The sequence below is a fragment of the Callorhinchus milii genome, unplaced genomic scaffold (assembly GCF_018977255.1).
Source record: "Callorhinchus milii isolate IMCB2004 unplaced genomic scaffold, IMCB_Cmil_1.0 Scaffold14, whole genome shotgun sequence".
Lineage (NCBI taxonomy): Eukaryota > Metazoa > Chordata > Chondrichthyes > Chimaeriformes > Callorhinchidae > Callorhinchus > Callorhinchus milii.
The window spans coordinates 8,493,859-8,515,264 of record NW_024704755.1 but is presented as its reverse complement, the minus strand read 5'-3'; the positions used below and the strand labels follow the sequence as shown (position 1 = coordinate 8,515,264).

General features: G+C 38.1%; 1 protein-coding gene across 3 annotated transcripts in view; it reads right to left on the bottom strand.

Annotated features, from left to right (window-relative positions):
- The window catches only part of phkb (phosphorylase kinase, beta), a 77,863-nt gene that overhangs the window by 34,735 nt on the left and 21,722 nt on the right, over positions 1-21,406 (bottom strand). For all 3 annotated transcript variants that reach the window (XM_007889421.2, XM_042340237.1, XM_007889420.2), the window contains exons 4-11: positions 15,649-15,748; positions 14,407-14,514; positions 13,842-13,922; positions 11,361-11,476; positions 9,799-9,862; positions 7,000-7,095; positions 4,615-4,812; positions 33-90 (exon numbers count right to left, since the gene is read on the bottom strand). In XM_007889421.2, the coding sequence (XP_007887612.1) occupies positions 33-90; positions 4,615-4,812; positions 7,000-7,095; positions 9,799-9,862; positions 11,361-11,476; positions 13,842-13,922; positions 14,407-14,514; positions 15,649-15,748 (821 nt within the window). The remainder of the gene's footprint in view (positions 1-32; positions 91-4,614; positions 4,813-6,999; positions 7,096-9,798; positions 9,863-11,360; positions 11,477-13,841; positions 13,923-14,406; positions 14,515-15,648; positions 15,749-21,406) is intronic.

Here is a 21,406-nt window from a genome sequence, read left to right as displayed (position 1 = left end):
CTCAAATCAAGCAGTCGTCAATTTTTACTCACCGTCAATTATCATATAAATATAAAACAGAGGAAATTCACATTCAATGCCATCAAACAGCTAGGAAAGAAAGAAAGACGGATGAGTTAATGTTCCTGATTTTAGGCATTGCAGCTACTTCATAGCAGCTATATAGTAGCCTTTTGTTAAGTATAAGTAGCAACATTATGCACAATTACTGGTTATCAGTGTATTAGATCCAAACTCACCATTTATTTTATCTGTGAAAATAATACTGAACTACATTCCACAGAAATTAACCATTCAGCGATTTAAAAAGAATGACTTTCCTCACTAAAATACTCCAATGAAATAAATCATATTGCTTTATTAACATTAAGAGACATAACCAGAGGCTAATAGAGCAAGGCAAGACATTTCTTGAATTTAACCAAGGTCATTGTTGGGAATATTACGAAAAAGTATATCAAAACACAGAATTCGCATTGCTCTGTGCTGCTACAACCCTAGTTGGCAAATAACCATTAACATAGGATTTAAACTGCTGCATCCACATGAGAGATCTATAGCGCAGGAAAACCATTTATAATGCTGCAGGGGATCACAGAGCTTCCAAAAAGTGGTATTAAAATACAGAAGGTATTGCACTGGAAGCAGGGTGAATTCTGAGTTCCTTCTGAATGGAATTGAGTGAATTCATTGATGCACGACTACCACCACCAACAACAAAATTACATTTGTATAGCGTCTTTCACGTCGGGAGGATGTTCCAAGGAGCTGGACAATCAATGTTTCGGACCCGAGCTGGGGGTTGGGATCGGAGAGAGTGGAGAGCAGGGTGGGGGATGACCGAAGACAGGGTAAAAGAGGGTCTTGAGACGGGTCTTGAAGGAGGCAAGGGAGTGGGCGAGGCAGAAGGACTGCGGGATGGAGTTCCAGAGGGTGGGGGCAGAGTAGCGGTAGATCTGCTCACCAATGATGGGGTAGGTGAGGCGAATGATGTGAAGCAGGCTAAAGCCCGCTAAGTGGAGGGAGCAGGCAGGTTGGTAGGGGGTTAGCACTTGCAGAGGTAGGGGGGAGCAAGGCCATGGAGGGCTTTGAAGGTGAGGACCAGGATTTTGAACTGTATCCTCTGTGTGATGGGAATTACCATTGCTTATTTAACATAAGATGAATTACTCCAATGAAGACTTGTTAATTCAAAATGTGTTCTGAATTGCACAATACAATGTAATGCTGGTCATTTCCATTATGATGAATCTTTAAAATGTTCTTTAGGAAAGGCTTCTGTCTGTTTTACCGTTAGTGCAAACACCAGGATATTTAATTTGGCTGCTTGATTAGCAGCAATCCTCAACTGAAATAAGATTTCCAAAGAATAAGCATCATCATTTTATCCTGGAGGATTATCATCTGGACAGCTGAAGTTATTTTTTCAGTCCATGCTGCAACAGAGTTTCTAGAACTAAAATTGGGTCCACCAAATTATTCACATTCACTTCAGAATGACCAAAGTGTCCAAGGTAGGAGATTTTCCTGACAGCAGTTTAAGCTTTGTACAGGAATTAAGTTATGAAATCAGATTTCCACTGAATGGAAATGAAAAGCCTTTGTTCTATGATAGCGAAATGATAACATGGGAGATAATTCTGTGGTAGATAAGTATTGGTATATGGTAAGAATTAAGGTGAAGACCTAGAGAGTGTGAAATGGTTCTGTTTTGTATTTTGTCAATTCTATAAAAATCAACTGGGGGGTGGGGGGGAACTGTTCAGTTCTGATGAAAGATCTTATACAAATCATTAATATACTCTCCTCGTTCAGATGCTGATCAACTTCCTATGGATTCCTGGTTTTATTTCAGATTTCCAGCATTCAGTTTTTCCTCTTTTTTTATTCTTAGCTTGAAGCTCCTAATTACAAACTGGAAATATGTGTGAAGACTGGCATTAAGTGTTTATCATAGCAGTGCCAAGACAAAAGCTCACAGTGGTAGGCAATTCAACTTTGAAAGTTGATCTTTTTTTCTTATGCAAAACTAAAAATTTGCATTTCAAGATTATTGAAAAGACCTGCTAAGCAAATGTGCCAAAAAACAGACTTCTTGGCTTTCTAGGCCAAGAACAAATAATTCTAATTAAGAACAACAGAAATCTCAGGTACAGGCAAAGGAGCTGCCAGAAGACTTTCTTAAAAGTGTATCAAAGAGAAAAACTGTGATCTTTCAATCCTGCAGTCAAGCGGTCAATGAATAGGAACAGATGAAAATTAAAGCATCATCTTAGGGTACCGTAAAATAAAGATCGATTATGAAGGTTGGGTGCCTCAGGCTCAGTTAACATTGTACATACCGGAGACTTGATGGTTTTAGAGATACAGCATTACCAAGAGGTGTTTATGTGCTATCAAGCACTTTTGCAATGACTATTTAGGAATAATTTTCAACAATTTAACATTATTGGCAGCAAGTAGCTGATTGAAAACTGCAGTAAACATTCCTCTTCAGTTTAGTTGCATATAAACTGAGAAAAACGAGAACATCTTGACAAACGCCTGCAGCACATGAATTTTCTTTGGTGATGAGCCAACGTGATTAAATGTTCCGTCGAATCCTGCTGAAAAATGAGAGCATTGCAACAAACTAGTGAGAAACAAGAGTGCAGCACTAAGTAACAACAAGCTTTGCAGCAGATTCCATGGTAAGAAAATTTGTTTGAGAAACTGAATCTTGGCAATGAATAACAGCAGAAGATGACAATGATTCAGCACATTAATATGAGAAATAACAGAGCTTGATGAGCAATATATTGCACTGCATCAACAGCAGTTGACTGCAGTCTTATGTTTAAAGTTCTGTACTCTATTATAAAGAAATATCTAGAGGAAATACTGAACAAAGGAAAGGTACATAGACGTATTCCAGTGGGGACAGAGATAAGAAGGTATAATTGAGCCAAACGCTTATGCCTTACACACTTCTGAGATACTAGCGCAAGCAGAACTAGCTGTTATCCTAATGGCTGTGAATTTATTGTCCTTATGCTCCCTGTATCAGGAATTTGTCTTTGGTTAGAAGACAAGAACCAAACTGACTGTGAAGCCTATAAAAAAGATCCAAATATTGCAAGCATCCATAGAAGTCCTCAAGAAAAAAATGATGCATTTATAATCTCCACAAGGAATAACGCAGATATTCTAATAGAGCAAAAAAAAATCAGCCATTCTCTGCGAGGAATGAGTTTCACTATCAAGTGCTGAAAGAACTGAGAGCTTTGGAAGTGTGGGACAGGATTCCTCTGAGAACCCACAGCACAACAGGAAGCTCATCACCATGCTCCAAACCAAACAGAGTTAACCCACTTACAGATTGAAATTCCTTGTAGGGGAATGCATAGGACTCTCAGTTTGGATACTCTTAAGCATTGTGATGGGCTTCCGCCTATGTGGAACTGACCAAAAATAAAAAAGATCAATAACAACAATAACACTACTACATTTACAGGGCGCCTTTCACGTCGGGAGGATGTCCCAAAGCGCTGGGCAGTCAGGGGCTGGGACCCAAGCATGGGGGTGGGGTGGGGTTGGGGTGAGGGAAGGCAGAGAGATGGGAGAGTGACCGAAGGCACGATCGAAGAGAAGGGTCTTGAGACCAGCCTTGAAAGAGGCAAGGGAGGAAGCAAGGCGAAGGGACTGTGGGATGGAGTTCTAGAGTGTGGAGGCAGAGAGGCTGAAAGCTCGGCCACTGATAGTAGGGCGGGTCGGGAGGGAGACATGGAGCAGACCGGAGCCCACTGAATGGAGGGAGAGGGCAGGTTGGTAGGGAGTCAGCAGGTCAGAGAGGTAGGAGGGGTCAAGGTCAAGGATGGCCTTGAAAGTGAGGATGAGGATCTTGAATTCGATCCTCTGAGGGATGGGGAGCTAGTGGAGTCGGGCGAGGGTGGGAGTGATGGGGTCACGGAGTCTGGTGCGCGAGAGTACACAAGTTTTTGAATGATTTGCAGCTTGTGAAGGGAAGAGTTGGGAAGGACGATGAGGAGGGAGTTTCCATAATCAAGCCTTGAGGAAATGAATGCGTGGGTGAGGGTTTCGGCAGCCTGAGGGGTGAGGCAGTGGCGGAATCTGGCAATGTTGTGGAGGTGGGGTAGGTAGTGCCGGTCATGGCGCGGATGTGGGGGAGGAAGGACAGTTCAGGGTCAAACAAGACACTCAGGTTGATTGGTTTTGTGAGGTTGAATGTTTTGAATAACAACAACAACAACAAGATTCCATTTATAAAGCGCCTTTCACGTCAGGAGGACGTCCCAAGGCGCTGCACATTTGGGTCATGACCCGAGCAGGGGGGAAATGGTCAGGGTGAGGGAAGGGAGGGAGCGAGGAGGGGGGAAATGGTCAGGGTGAGGGGAGGGAAGGGAGGGAGCGAGGAGGGGGAAGAGAGTCGAGAGGGGAGCTGAAGGCACGGTCAAAGAGAACTGGTCATACAGAGGTTAGAATAGATCCAAAGGCTAGCTCTGTACTCTTACAAAGCTAACGAGGAGATTAATTTACAATATTATAATTTAAACCATAAAAAAACTGGAAACAAATTAAGGGATATTAATACAGTAGAAATGAAATTATTTGCACCTTGATCTCTGCTGGTTTATAGTACCATCTTGATCGGTCCTCCAATCCTGATCTGTACCCGTCTCTCAAAAAGCGTTTGAATCCATGTTTCCCCTTCAGCTTGCGAACAATCTTGTCCATGGTTTGATCATATACAGCATCATCATCCACTGCAAATGCAGGGTAACTTATGCATGGCAGCAGAGCAGAATCTGTATTCTGGGGAACAGATGACAAAATGATAGAAGATCATGTCGACTATCTCCACATCTCACTGCCATCACTTTGCAGCCAAGTAATAATTCAGATTCATGCACATTGCAATACGTGAATTCATGTTCACATTAACAGATGCTATGCTTGCAATATTTAATGAAGCATCTAGTCAACAAAAGCATTTTTCTCTATATAAAAAAAAGGAAAATGTTTACCAGAATGACAAACTGTGGCTCTGGCAAAACTACACCACACTATTTGCACTGAAGCAAAACACCCAGGTCCACGAGACAATTATAGTCTGTTATCAGATACAGGTCAGTAATTACAGCTCCACTGCACTTAAACAGTATTGAAATTCTGTGGCAAATTCCAGTTGCTTTCGTCTCCGGAATGAAAAGGGATGTCACAGATACAAAAGGTCAAAACATTCGGTGCCCGAGCTGAATATGTGATATCATTGTGCACGCGCAAAGCCTTTAGATGTTTATTTTCCTGTATGCGGCTACCAAAATAACAGCAGTGGACATGTGGAGAAAAAAACTGGGAGCAAAGTCACCTATTATACAGACACACCGCCCAGCCTCTACTACCATTATTTTGGAAGCGGTTATTGGGAAGATAAACTTCCGATGGTTTTCAGTATGTAATGTGCGGTGGAAAAGACCACAAAAATAAATTCCTGAGGATATGTGGTGCTGAACTCATCTTATTAGCATTCTGTTTCTAATGACTTGGAAATTATTTGTTACACCATTTGTTGTCCGAACCATATTTTTATTGTTTATTTTACTGAATAATTAGAAAAATTCAGCGCAACATCTGTTTGTAGTACAACAGTTCCAAGAAGGTAATTTGTCTTATGTCACTGCTCTTCATGGTGCTGCAGCCAAGCAAATCTCTTAATGTCACAATTCATTCCCTTAAAGAAGTTAGCGCATTGCTAACACACATCTTTCCCACATCCAATGACCAGAGTTTGACTCCATTAATGTAACACAACTCAATCATAGATTTTCATGAGCTTCAAACATTATATGATTTTGGAATTATTTCACCCTAAGCGCCACCTCTCAGTTCCCTGCAGCGCACACATCTGCCCACATGCACATTAGCCACAGTTGCCTTTGAAAGGGGATGATTATTCTCACCTATTTACGCTACTGCAAACATTCTCTCCCCACCACACAGCATTAGATAATTCCAATCCTAAAATCAATCAACTTCAAGCTGTGGAATGAGTGGGTCCAGAGATTGCCATAATTTTCAAATTAAGTTTGATTTGGTAAAATCCGAACAATGCGAAGGGAGGGACTACCAAATCTGAGGGTATGGATGAGTAGATGATATATTGCTCAAAAATATAGACCCATGTTTAGCTATATGATAGCAACAAACGGATGCACACTTTTCCCAAAATAACCAGTTAGCTCATCAACATAGCCAGGGAAATAAAACAACTCCTTCCATTGCAGCATCAGGAAAAGAAATGCATAACTAATTAACTTATGGCTTGTTATTCACCTCTCATCAAAGTTTGGATATAATAATAATAATCCTTGCATTTGATATAGCGGCTTATTACGTCGAGACATCTCAAAGCGCTTCACAGAATATACTGTTCAGTGAATTGACTGTATATTCTGTGGGTGAAACACAGAAAGAGGTATCTATAATGCAAATTTCAAAACTGATCACCTTATTAGCTTGTGAATATTAAGTTGAATACTGGTTTCAGACATATTTGGAGGCACTCAACATAATAATAAGCAGGTTGTCAGAATATGCAAGGTATATGATAGCAAAATGAATTGCTGAGTTGTACAGCTCTGGATCTGTGAACCGTTGGAATTGCAATTCAAACAATAATCACAAATACACAGCATGAAAGAGATCATCACGCCAGATAAATTCTTAGTACGTAGTTTAGGATTAATAAATCAAACTCAAACAAATCCATGATTTTATTGAAGTTCAAATTGGAAAAGGAAATTGCTGATCTGTAGGTACCAGAAGCTGCCAATGTTTAGTGAATGGAAAAATTGGATTGTGGAGAAGCAAACCAGAACTTTGTTTCAACACTTTATGAATGATCCTTTCAAAATAATTATTTTATGCTGCATGAAGCAAATCTTCACTGGTCCTTTGGAACAGATGTGTTAATAAACCTATGAAATTGGAAGTACTTACATGAGATCTGGATTCTCGTGGCAGAAGTGAATTTAGAGTCTGTAGGTTTCTGTTGTGAGCGTCAAAGTCAACACAAATAACTGACCAAGAACAACCCTGTGGAGAAGAAATGAAGTACATGAAATGTTAAACTTTTAATCAATGTAACTAAGGAACTAGTACTTAGTAATCCTGTTAGAAGAAAGGAAGAGGCATCTATGGAGCCACATTTATCACATTCATGATCAGAGTGCAATTCGAGTTTGATGCTCATTAATTTGGGAGCATCAAGGCAAATAGAAAAAACTCACACAGAAAAGGTTTAGAATTTAGACTTTATTGATGATTAACTATATCTCTTTCTGACAGAATAATTCCTTGGCCACTAAGTTATTGGGTGGCTTTATTTAATGGGAGCTAAGGCTCTAGAGAGCCTTAGGGCTGAGCCAGAAGTAACTAAATTTATAAAAATATCATTAACATCCAGGTGACCAAAAGAATCCATTAAAATGAGGATATCTTCTAGCTTCTGATAGATAGGATGACAAGTTCATAAAAGACACTCATTGCGTCATTTCATCTCATCCTGAAGAGCACCATCTCCCTTCCCATTACAGCAGCTAAATGAGTTGAGAGTCCTACTCTTAACAACCTTTCTTAATGACAGGTATAGTTTACCCTCTGAAATATCTCTTTTGTTTAATTAAAAAATGGAAGAAATACTTTGCCCAGAAAGCACTTTCTCTTTTTTATGTCCTTTAGGCTATGGTCTCCATAGTTATTTATAGTTTTCTAAAATAATCTTAAAAATATTTCAGTTCACCTTTAAGAATTCTTACATAAGAGATTCTGAACAGTTGGAGAAAGGAACTATTATTCAGCTAACATGTCAAGTTTTTTTTTTAACATCCCACACACTTATGCTGTTTCCCTTGTTTATCATCTAGCATAAATTAGAAGACACCAGATGGTTTGCAGTAAAGGGACACATCTCCTATTTTAGCATCTCAGAGATTACATACAAAGCCATTCAAGTTGGCGTAAGTTTTGTTCTCTACATGATCTCCGTTAATGATTTAATAAGAACTGTGAAATAGAATCTTCAAAAAGATTATTATAATGAATTTAAATCACTTAGCTGAAGCTAAGCTGAAGTTAAATGTACACAATTATCAATTGCAACCATATACTGATAAAAGACCTGAATTTAGACAGAACTGATAGAAATAGATTGCATTTCACCCCACCATGACTCTTTCTGTCCAGTGTCTTGGGACGTCCTCCTGACGTGAAAGGCACTCTACAAATGTAATTTTGTGGTCATTGTAGTACACATTGGAATTCAGATTTTAAAGTAAATATGTATTCATGGTTTATGCAATAGTATTCTGAACAAAACAAGAAACTTATATAGCTTGAAGTTAGGAACATTCAAACTTCATTGGGAAATGCCATGAAGCATCATGGTTTAATGTTTTGCCCATATTTCTAACATTTAGGAAAATTATCCTCGGATATAATTAAATAATCCCACTCTGATAAACTGCAATACCTGGACGAAAATCATGGAGCTTTTTTTTACATCAGTAAATCCATCATTCTGAGAACATCAGGATAGAGATTGCAAGATGTGTGACATCGTCACTTCAAACCCAATTGCATATGCAGATTCCACTTAGGATTGTTTTGACTGCTATCTTAATTAAATTTTACATTTAAACTGGAAAGGTCTTGCAATTGCATAGATTCATGAAGGACTATAGACGTGGATAATGGCATAAATCTTGCTTTACCCTTGATTATACCATCTCCCTTTCTTGCTTTCTTTCTAACATTCGAACCTTTCAGCAATTAAATGAAAAGAGTAATGGGCTTATTTTTATTACAATTGTGGTATGCGACTCTGCTTCAAGGCAGAGCAGAGTACATTTGGGCATGTTCCCCTTTTTATCCAAGGCTGCATCAGAATGAATTAAGATTCAATGGGGCGAAAACCTATTGTAGTATCTTCCTGCCTTAGCATGTTGGTTTAGATCCTCCCATTCTTAATCCTGCTATAATTTATAAACATGAGGATTTAATTCTGAATTATATTGAATTCCTGGCTTCATTTATCTTCTGTCACTTCAACTAATTTATCCTGAATTCAGACCAACCTTCACAAGTCCCACGTCAAATCATGAAACACTTCAAAGTCACCAGATTAGACAAAACTAAAAAATATAGCTTCACTGTGATCCCATACTCATTTTATTAGTTTAAACCTACATTATATATTAAATTACTTTTCAAGTAGGTTTACTTTTAAACTTAAAATATTTATACACATTACTCACAAAAATATTAAACTTGAAACAAGTTTGCAGAAGGTTAATAGGTTCTTTAGAGGCGAGACAATATAATTGAGTTCACTCCAAGCTTTAGAGTTGCAACCATACAATTATTAAAATATAAATATGACAACTATTTCAATGTATTGCACTAAAACAAAAAGGAGCTACTATATTTATACCCTTCTGCAAAATGAAATGAAGCTAAACCAATTTTCTTCATCAAATCCCATAAGTCCAAAGTAATTAAAATGCAATTACTCGGCCTTATGTAATTTAATTTTCATATTTGGATGATGTATAGTAATTAACCAATATAAATAAATCTTAGATAAGAACCGGATCCTGCAAGACCACGAGAGACTCCTTCAGAGTAGTGCAATGCATTGTGTCTTGACATTTTATAATCTTTGACTTCTCCCATACGGGAAAAGCAGTTTTAGCATTTTAGGTAAGAAAATTAAAAAGCAATAAATATCATGCACAATACCTGGTTCCCGAAGAGGTTAAAACCACTGATTGATTCGAGCACAGCTTTAGCTAAACCAATCGAACTATTAAAAAAAAACATGTGTGAAATTCCTGTGATCTCAGTACAAGCAAAATCAATTCTAAAATACCAAAAGGCACATTTTTGCTGAAACAATTTTTCTGGCGATGGAGCAGATATAAATGTATTTAAATTAGTGAACAAGGAACACCACTGCTATAAAAAGTCAATCTTAAATTCAAAATGCTGGAAAGTAATAACTGATAACACAATAACTAAATAAATCGGAAAACAGCATTCAATAAATGAGATTTTATTTGTTTATTTTTTCCATCCAATGTTTTATTCCAATTTTACACAGCATATATTGCATAAGTTGCTCAGCAGCCATGAGAATTTGAAAAAAAATTGAAAAAAAGGAATGCTGTTAATGAAAATACGTAGTTTCAACAGAAGTATCTAAAATGGATTGATTTTGAATGGGATCCCTTAATAAGGTTGTAAAGGCTACTACCCTTAACACCCTTTGCCGTCATCTCCCACACTGCCTCTGTCTCCCTAGGTTTCCTGGTACACCAGCCACCTTCGCTCCATCAAATCGCAGGTGCGTGCCGCTGAATGCACCTGGCACAAATCCAAGCTAGTGTTCCATCGTCAGATCTGGCTGTACTGTATCAAAATCTCCCGCTCTGCCCTCGCCTCAGCTACAATTGTCCTTCTATTCCAAGGTCAGCCTGGAGGACAAGGACTGTCCCAAGCTCCTCTTCTCAGAGTCTCACATTTGGGGTTTAGGAGAGGATAAGCGACGCTCCTTGTCTCCACCACAAACCTTCCCATGCAGCTCGTGTCCTCTCCTGCACTGAGCTCTGTGACCCGATCATCCCCATCCTCGCCTGGCTACACTGGCTCCCCATTCCCCACAGAGGACCAAGTTCAAAATTCTCGTCCTCACCTTTATAGCCTTCCAGGGTCTTGCTCCTCCCTACCTCTGTGACCTGGAGCACTGCGCCACCCTGCACTACATGGATTCACTGTGCCAATGTGCTGCTTGGACAAGTTTAGATTTAAAAATAATTTACCTTGCTCCGAATATAAACATTACAGAAAGCTGTCCAATTTCTGAGACTGCCGTAGAGAGTTCAAAAAAGATGCTTCAATTAATTTAAGGCTTCTATTATCTTAGCAAAAATTCTTGTATTCCGGTGTGTGCAATATGCAGTTTGTCACAAAGTCTGCTGAACATTTCGGAACAATGTTTTGTTTAATCTTTGAATCTGTTCAGAAGCATTTGGACAAACCTGAGAGGTTTTCCAATCACTACCATATTGAATGCAATATATTCCTCCTGTGGAGTACTGCAAATTTTCTTTCAGCAAAATAATTTAGCAGTTCATCAATTCTGAGATAATTATTTGACTCTCTTTTGAATGCTGTACACGTAATAGGTTTAACGCAAGTTCACGTGTCCAGGAAGCAATTCCGGGAAAAATATAACGCAGTTCCCATTTTGTGTGTCAAGTTATGATTTAAATGTGCCCGGAAAAAAATGAGAAAAACAATACCTTGAATGCAGCTCAGTGCTGCCATTGTTGTATTTGCTGCCTCTTTCCCACATCCCAAAATCTGGAGTACGGTAGGATCTTTCCAAACAGTAAACAAGGTTTTGAATGAAAGTTACCTATTATGTTAAAACAAAATAATCCTTTACACCCCATTTTTTAAAAAAAAATTATATTAAGGTAAGTACAAGGTAATATTATTATTACAAGTGAAGAACAAAGGTTTAGGGAATAGTACGCGTGCGGGTGTCTGTGACTGTCGGTATCATGGAGTCCTGTAGCATTTTGGTTAGTGCGCTCGCCTCGCAAGCGATAGGACCTGGGATCGATTCACAGGCGGGACGAAATCTTAGGTAAGTTTCCTTATTCCACATAAACATCTCTGTTTCCCTTGCAGTAAGTAGGAACCCGTTTGTTAATTGATTGGCAGACCGCTTTCTGGGGGTAATAATCCCTCCCTCTCCCTAAAAAAAAATGTGGTCACTCAACCCACGACTGTGTGTGGGACACTGCTGTGTACAATTGGCTACAATTGGTCAAAGAGGACGGGCTTGAAACCTTGAAGAAGGCAGGGAGGAGCGAGGTGTAGGGAATCTAGTTCCAGAGGGTGGGGGCAGAGAGGCTGAAGGCCCGACAGCTGATGGTGGGATGGGACGGGCGGGAGACATGGAACAGGACGGAGCCTGCTGAGTGGAGGGAGCGGACAGGTTGATAAGGGGTTAGGAGGTCAGAGAGGTAGGAGGGGGCAAGGCCATGGAGTGTCCTGAAGGTGAGGACAAGAATTTTGAACTCGATCCTTTGAGGGATGGGGAGCCTGGTGCAGGACAGGTCACGATCTGGAGAGTTCTGGATGATCTGCAGCTTGTGGATGGAAGAGTTGGGAAGGCTGACAAGCACTGTGTTGGCATAGTCGAGCCTGGTTATAATAAAGACATGTATGAGGGTTTCAGCAGCCTGAAGGGTGAGGCAGTGGTGGAGTCAGGCAATGTTGCGGAGGTGGGGGAAGGCAGAGCGGGTCATGGCATGGATGTGGGGGAGAAAGGACAGTTAGGGGTCGAACAAGATGTTTAGCTTCATGACTGGCTTGGGGAGGTGAAGTGTACATCCGTGTATGCTGATGCTGCCAGTGTCTGAGGTGTGGAGGCGCTGGCGCAAGCCAATCAGGAGAGCCTCGGACTTGTTGATGTTCTACTGTAGAAAGTTGGCTCTGATCCAGGACTTGATGTCTGACCTTGTATTATATTCAACAATCTCAGGTTTATCACTATGCAAATCAACCACCATACCGGCTTCCTGTAAAAAAACAAGCCCAGGAAAAAGCTCCAGCTGATCATCTGAGATGATTTTCTTCAATAGTTTTGTCCACATTTTTAAAAAACAAGTTAGTCTTGTGCCAGGCAGAATGATTGAAACCACCACTAGCGCAGTTTGCACGGTAACTATCACAACTGACAGTGAGTGGTGCTGTTCATTACACTTTTATGGTAAATTTTTAACTTGGACGTCACCACATAAAATGCTGCGGCGTCAAATTTAGCACGGTCTCGTTTCTTGTCGTCTATGATTCATTTTTCTGTTCTTCGGCTGCTGCCCACAATTTCATTAAGCATCTGACATTTTGAAAGATTACGGGTTTTAACTTCCAGACGTTCAGCTTTAAAACATCGCTTCAATTGTGTTCTTCATCTGTGATGCATGGATCTGTTAAACCATAATTACTGGCTGCATTCATTATGAAAACCTCAAACTGAACAGAACCCTCTGACTTCCTTAAAGGTATAAAACTACAGAAGAAAATTTTATTAGCTCGTGGTTCATGAAGGGAAAGCAAACCAAATGTTTTGCAGATACGACAACATTAGAATCAAGCTCAATTTGCTTCAAAGCAAGCGGAACTCAGCAAGCTTAATAGTTTCATTTCTAACCAAGAGAAGAACATTAATCCCAACTGCACTGATTCCAATGTGACACGTTAATGTTTGGAAGCTTATCATGATTTAATAAATCTTAGTACCTACAAGCCAATAATCAAGCAGCGTTCTTGTGTCGTCCAGTGAGGAAATAAATAAAGATTTATTTACTCTCAGTGTTTCTTTGTGTATTCAACTTCAAGACAAAAACAAATTTGTCAAATAAAGATAAGGAGTCATCCTCAGTGCTTCTCATCTGTGAGTGGCAGTAATTTTTGCAGCTTTATTCCTATTCAACGGTTTTAATTCTGTAACACCAAAAATTGTCAGGTTTGAACCTCTTGCCATTTTTTGGAAGGTAATCTAGTATATATGTAGAATGCAAAGTATATTGAAAATTCCAAACCATTTTGGAAATTAGCAATTTGGATTGGACGAGGGAGTTTTTTTGGCTGAGCCGTTCAGCAGATAAATTCTCTTGACTAATCAACGTAGCCAAAAACAGTACTTTTTTTATTGCAATGAAAAGTGCTTATTCCCTTGATATCTCATCATTCAGTTTAATAAACCATACCTCGTCTGTATTGTAGATAATTTGCAGCCCAGAGGAAATCATCTCCACCATGTAGAGCAGGAACAGAGCGAGAGCGTCAATCTGAAGTGTCAAGGCGCAAAATTATTGCTGAATGAATCACCCAAATCAATTCACACATGTGCACAAATTCTTAAGGTAATCAGTAACCAGTAAATAACAGTCATAATAATGTTGAATTTATATTAAGTCACCTGTTGCACTACAAGTGATGCTCAAGTAATGGCACTAAACCTTGTAGTGTGTCGAAACTTATCATGTGATCCCAGCATTTCACAATTCATTTTGTTTTGAGAGGCAGTGTGTATCGGGGGGGGGGGGGGGGGGGTCATGAGAATATATTGTGTATGTGATCTTATATGTTCTATTTAGAAGTGGAATGCTTCACAATCTTTTTCTCAACTGGGTTGTGCCACCAGCTGTTCAGTCACAAAGTGGGCCACCTCTTTTTCACCCACAGGTTAACTCATGGCAAGAGTGCAGTTGCATTGACCCAATATACAAATCCGGTGAACAGTAAAAATAATAAACTAGCGAAGTCTTTTACCTGAAGGTGTCCATACGTCTCAAAATTACGCATTTTTTCACCCGTTTCTATGTTGAAGACAGAAGGGAGGCAATTTGATGAAGTTGGAGATTTCTTGAATGATTCCACCTATTTTCCAAAAAAAAACTCATAAGATTCTAAGATAGAGGAACTTGGACAGAATGCATTAATAATAAAAATAATAATAAAATAATCCTTGCATTTGATATAGCGTTTTTCATGTCTTTTAGACAACTCAAAGCGCTTCACAGATTAGACTGTGCTCTAACCGCTGAGGACTACATTGAAGAGTGTAGTAGAAGTATTGCAGCAGCACTGAAGGGACAGAGAACTCCAGAGCAACAAACCTGAGACATGAAAAACAGAATAGGGAGTGTCCCTGTCTCGTCATAATCACGTATCACAAATCAGATAAACTATGCTTAATTTAAAATACGTGACAAAGGTATGTAATGTTTCGTGAATGGATCTTTTTAAAGAAAAAAAATAAGATTTGCCACAGATCCAATAACTCTGAGCATTTTATCATGATCTCAAACATCCTTGGTTCTCATTACTCTGCCACTAACTTTGCATTGGTCACAACACAGCATTTGTCCCATTTAAACAATGCGTGGATTCCACAGCACAAGCCTTTCTCTACCAAATTATGTAACTTAACTTCCAACTTAGTAAAGCACCCACGCACTCACCAGTCATTGATGTAGTATCACTGTCTGTGGTTGGCAATATAGCATCAAACATTGAGCAGCTGTGCTTAGGAATGCACCGATAAATAAGTAGATTGAAACTGCTAAAACCCATTTCTTAAAATGAGTCTTACAGCTCATGGAGAGAACACTCTTATTTCATCATTCTGGACTAGATTGACACCAGCTTTCAAAGGTGAAAGGATAAAATGCTAGTACATACTGCCACACAGTCTTTCAGTAATCAATTATCCACTATGTAAAGAATCATTGCCTTAGCTTAAATCCCTCTGACAACTGACTTACATGCAATGTACACACAAAACTGCTGCTTTGTGAAATCTCTTTCTGAAACTCCAAGCAAAGATAACTGTAAGAGGATTTAACTGATTCAATCTCACTGACTGACAAAAAATAAGAGATTCTCAGTTGTAACTTCATTAAGAGTTATTTACTGAAATGCCATAAAGAAAGTAACACTGTCCTAAATTAACCTTTCACACCATCCACACATGCACTGAAAGAGAACTCAATCTTAATATTCCTTGCTTACCGTCTCTGATTGCCGCATGTAACAGAAAAGAATTCCTCGCATGCATTTTATTGCACAGTGCTCCAGCTCATGGGTCCGTCCCTTGTCATCATCAAGCCGCCTGGGCAAGAGAGAGAAGATGCACCAAAATCAAAAATCTTTAAAACTTAAAGGTATCAAGTATTCATAAAAACACGTCATAGAATCATCACCTACAATATTACATGAAAACAGTTAACTTTGTGACATAAGCCTAAACCACTTAGTGAAAAGTATCAATGCATTCAAGATTAATAATTTAACATTGAATAGATGCGTTGCCCTTTTCCACAAGTTGACAAGTTCATAGTTTGTCAAAATAATCTTCTGTATATTTGCATAAGATCAAGTACTAGATTACCATGACCATAAACGAAGACAGATGTGTTTGAAACACAAGGGGGTTGTACAAATTTGTTAAATACTGGCGGCTGAATTATTTATAAAGTTGTACTAGGTTAAATGTATTCAGCAGGTGAACAACAGTTTTGTGTAGTGTGAACCACAGTAAATTCAGCTTATATTTTCAACTACAGTCATATATTTTGTCAGTTGTCCAGCGAATAAATTGAAACCACAAAAGTGTTGTTAACCATTTGTGTTTCATCAATGAAAAGTAATAAAATAAGATGAAAAATGGGAAAACGCAATCTAGCTCATTAAGGTACTTCTTTCTCAAGGATCAATTCTGAAGTTTCTCACCTTATCTTCGAAACTAGATTTCACCAACTATGCTCATCACCCTTCCTAACCCTAGGCTCTCCAACTCATGCAGCACTCCAGCCTGTATTCTCTCCCACACCAAGCTCCCCAGACCTCTTATCCCAATCCTGCCAGGCTCCATTGGCTTCCAATACCCCAACAGATCAACTAAAATCCTACCTCTGCAATCTCATCCAGCCCAACTTCCAACTCTGGTTTACTGCTCATTCCATGCACTGTCCATTCCACTACTGGTGGCCAAGCTTCAGCTGTTACGGAATTCTCCTCCTGAATCCCTTCACCTTGTGCCTTCACTTCCTTCTTTCAAAAGTCTCTATAAAAATCTTATTTTGCTGACCTGTCTTTAGTCTTCAAAACACCCTCTCCTCCCTCCACTGTTATAAATTTATTTGACATATTCATCCTACAAGAAAGGTACTTTATAAATACAAGCTGTTATTGTATATCAAATTAATATCTTGGATATTCTGCTTTCACAAAACCCAAGTGTGATCTGAATGAGCTGGAATTACTTTATTATAAAGCCATGTATTGTGCAGGTCACCAAACACATTCAATCGAGATGTTTAATAACTTCGAAGATTTGATGAATTTCAATCACAATTTGCCCTAAGCTCAGGGTCATGTTGCCCTCATTCTGCCTAAATATCTGTGAAAGCTACCCTTTAAAACAAAATACAGTCTTTACTTGTCTGGTTGGGAATTCAGTTCAGAAATCATCAATACCTGTGTGGGAAGTAGTTTTCTTCTGTCTCTCCATTTTGTTCACAGCATCTGAATTCAGTTTGAATAATTTTCTGACTTCTGTTTTATTTACAAGCTGCATTCTTCAATTGCCGCAACCAAATGTGTGTCTAGAGAAAATTGCACCATGTCCAAACTGGCTTGATAAGTCAATTACTGTAACTGATTATACTGCATGGCTGCTAATAGGCACCATGTTAATAGGACATTTGCTCAGACAATGATTCATTTCCTATAGGTTTTAATGGAAACTGCGAATTTAATGAAACAATTTGGACTAGCCATCCTTCTTTACAGACATTGTAAAATGTAGAAATTGTAATGTAGAAAATAGAAGTAGCAGTACAAAGCAAGCGAATGGATAACTATTTACATAACACTTAAGATTATGTGGCAATTCAGTTTATTGCCCTTACTTTTGTTTTTTGGGTTAATGAAGTTAACTGTTTACAATCAGGTGGCCAGCTGGTCCAACTACAAGCTCCTTCATTCCTTACTCTTTTGACAGAAAATACATGAATTCTCAGTATGTATTGTGAAGGGTGTTTATGGATCTTTTCTACATTTTTCTTGTTCATATTCGTTCCATTATACAGTAGCCACCACTGGAAGTCTATTTCCTTCCTGAGCTAAGTCAAAAGTCGTGGCCGGGTGCACCTAATGATAAAAGTACGTGGGTAATTTTTTCACAACTGAATTCTCTTTATTCCAGCCAGATGAACTGCAATAAGCTCCATCCCACCAGTCGTGAAATTTCTCTTAAATACAACATTTCTTCAGATGCTTACCTCATTCGGGAAACATCTCGTAAATAAATACTTGGAATACTCTCACTAAGAAACAGCTTTTATCCCAAATTAGTAAACATCCTTGATACATTATATCAAAAATGTCTCCTTCTTTACAGCATTTATTAAGCTGAAGATGTTTAGTTCTGATACTGTACTGGCGTGTGCACTGTAGAGTCAATACACAACAATTTATGAACACAACACAACAGTTCAAGACTTTTAATAAAAATTACATTTACTATCACAGGGACACTTATTTTTCATTTCCAATTTGAACTGTCAACTCAGTCACCTTAATGTTTCTTGGAATTAATATTGGTTAACCCGCTGTCCTGCATTGTGGACCCTAGAAATCTATTAACACTGCAGATGTGAACCTTTTCACTTCATTGTGGTATCCATTATTCATATTAAAAAAAAGCTTTCTGCAGCTAAACACAACTCCACCTGTTTTCCCAAACCATTCCTTACAAATGTTCATATTTCAAGATTATTATTGTCATAGATTTCTACATGGACTGGAGGCTTACTAACACAATTCACACTATCCCACTATGAAATGAGATACTGTATTTCTCTTGTACTTCAATTGTCTATATTCTCTTTCATTTGTATCATTTGACTATCCCTGTGATTTTCTCATTTCTGCTCTATTTTCTATTTGATTTTCTCAATCCACATCGCTCAGACCATGATTTACCAATCACTTACTTAGAATCATCCATTGCTACAGGATGACTGTGTTGAGTGAGTCTCCTACTGATTCTAAGATCGCACTTTACATAGACTATGAAATGTGCTTTATTTTACTTTGAGAATTTACTTAGAATTGCTAAAATTAATATATTATTTTGCACTAGTTGTATTAAAAAGTTCACTCTTTAATGTTTAAATCGTTGTGCCAATTACAGACACAGAGATTCACAGATAGACATACTGGTAGCTACGTAAAGAATCATTTCAGGCCTAACTAATAAAAGACAGATTATACCAATTGAGATTGACAAATAATGACATCTCATTTTATAGCTATACAATAGTGATTTTCTGTATGACAATTTCGGGAACAATTAAAATGAAAACAACAATCATGGGAACTTAATTTAACACACAGCTTATGTATTGAAAAGACATATCAGTTATAGATAAATATCTTCACAAGCACATAATATGCCAACCAAGGAAAAAAATTCCACAATTGCAGAATCACCAATCATGGCACAGTAACTATATGTCTACAGTTTGTTTATTGCAGTTATTTCTGTATTATAACTGTACTATTTACAGTTCAATATCCAAAGAGATTTTTGTTTTGGGTTCATTTTGTTGCTGTGACAAAGTGCATCCCTCAAATATCACTTTTTTTTACTATTCTTCTAACGTTTGTTTTTCATGAAAGGAGCACTTAACAAAGATTTTGGTTCATTTGGGAGAGGGAGAAAAATTACATGCTACTGATACCCCACAAGTGAAGTGATATGATGTTTCAAGCTATTTGGTTGCAAACAAATAGATTACTTACTACTTACTGTACATTGTTTCATGAATTTAGAGGCCTTTAATAGCACCACATCCGATTTTCTAATACTGGGGTAAATTGTTATAAAACAAAAAGCTTTTAACTTGACTTGATAAAACCAGATGTTTGGCAATGGTTTTGTTCATTTAAGGAGCTAAAATGGCCGAAGAACCTTATTCCAGCGCCTTGGGACATCCTCTTGACGTGAAAGGCTCTATACAAATGTAATTTTGTATTTAAAAAAAAGATGTACTTTTACTCAGACATTGTTTCTTTCCAGCACATTTTTAAAAAATGAAGTGCATTTAAACAGTAAATCAGGATTAGCATGCTTTCTCGAGTTGACGGAGAGCAAGAAAGCAATTCAAGTAAGTTAACTGCAAATTAGCACAAGAAGGGATGCATATTTTGGTACATTTTCCTTGAGAAGCCCGATTCTAGAAATTAATGATTCTATGGTTTTGGTCTCAACCGACAGACTGCAAAAGCTATGGCTAATTAAGTTAGTTCATTTGGGTAAGTATCAAGAATCGATTAAAAAAAAATGTGAATGGACCAAAGCTAAAAGTTTTAATTATTTAAACAATGCTGCTGATTTCCTAAGAGAGGTCTGTTCAACTAAATTAAGTCTGCAATGTCGCAGAATATAAAGTAAAGATGACTATGAAGACAGCCTGCAAACTGCAACTGGAATGGATATGGCAACCACACTGTTGAAAGGATACGATTGCAAAGTTGTGATATAATATGATAGATTAGCTGTACTTATTTCAGCTATCACAAATATAGATCAATTCAGTTAAGGAAAGATCATGAGAAAAGGTAATGAATGACGAAGATGAAAGAATTGCTTATTTTCTTAGAGTATGGACATACTCTCCAACTCCAATTAAATGGCCATTATTTAACCCTTTCTTTACCATCACTGGATGGTTCTGAAAGAAAAGGGTTAGAATGAACTTGCATTTTACACGTGAACTTTCAAATAATGAACATTGGTTAACATCAAAGAAAGGAGAACATAGGAACATTCAGCACAATTTTTTTCCTTCCCCAGCTCAAGAGGATGAGACTCTCATTGTTTGTCTGCCTCAGCATAAACTGGCGATCAAACCAGGGACATTCCAGGTCACAGGTTCACACTTGGTAATTTTTTTTTAAGCCACATTTGCTAGACAAGTCTTTCAAAAATTTTAATAAATGGGATAATGTAGGTTTAGCATTTTTACATTATACTAGCTTGATGGTCTCAAAACAAAAAGCAATCCTACTATTAACTTTTGGTATTAAATTGGCATGACATCGGTGCAATTGTAAGTTGTCCAAAGTGATGAGTTAAGCAAAAATGAGAAAAGAAAGTCATGCATTATTCACTGGTGTGAAACGAAGTGTCTTGAATTTAATTCAGAAATATAGCACATTACCATTGAATCTAAAATAATTGCAACATTAAAAATGTATTGCCCAAATGCTTTTTATGTAAAACACTGATCAAATAAAGAAACACACTAATGTCATCCGTGTTCACTTCATTATATACTAAGTGCCATTGATGATGATACTGAAAATTCCATAAATCAAAGATTAAGTTACTCCATGAAATAAGGAGAGTTATAGGATGACACGTGGGTTGCATGGGTCACTTAAGAAAAGGATACTTTATTTTATGGAGGCCTTTTTTTGTATTTATTAACGTGAGACTCATTGTTAGGGAATGGAATACTTTTATCAGCCAGTCACTGAGGATTCCCATGTCAGATAAAGCTCCTTCTGCTCACATAGTGTGCCTCAATCATATCCACCAGGAATTTTTACACTTCCAACACTAATGACCTTTTCACTGCTCCAGATTTCCACATTAAAGTCAAATTGTATTAGATTAAGAGGAAGCTTTATGGGGATAATATCAGCTATCTCAGCACAGTCTAGCTATCAAATGGAGGATCCTTCTGTGAAGAAAACA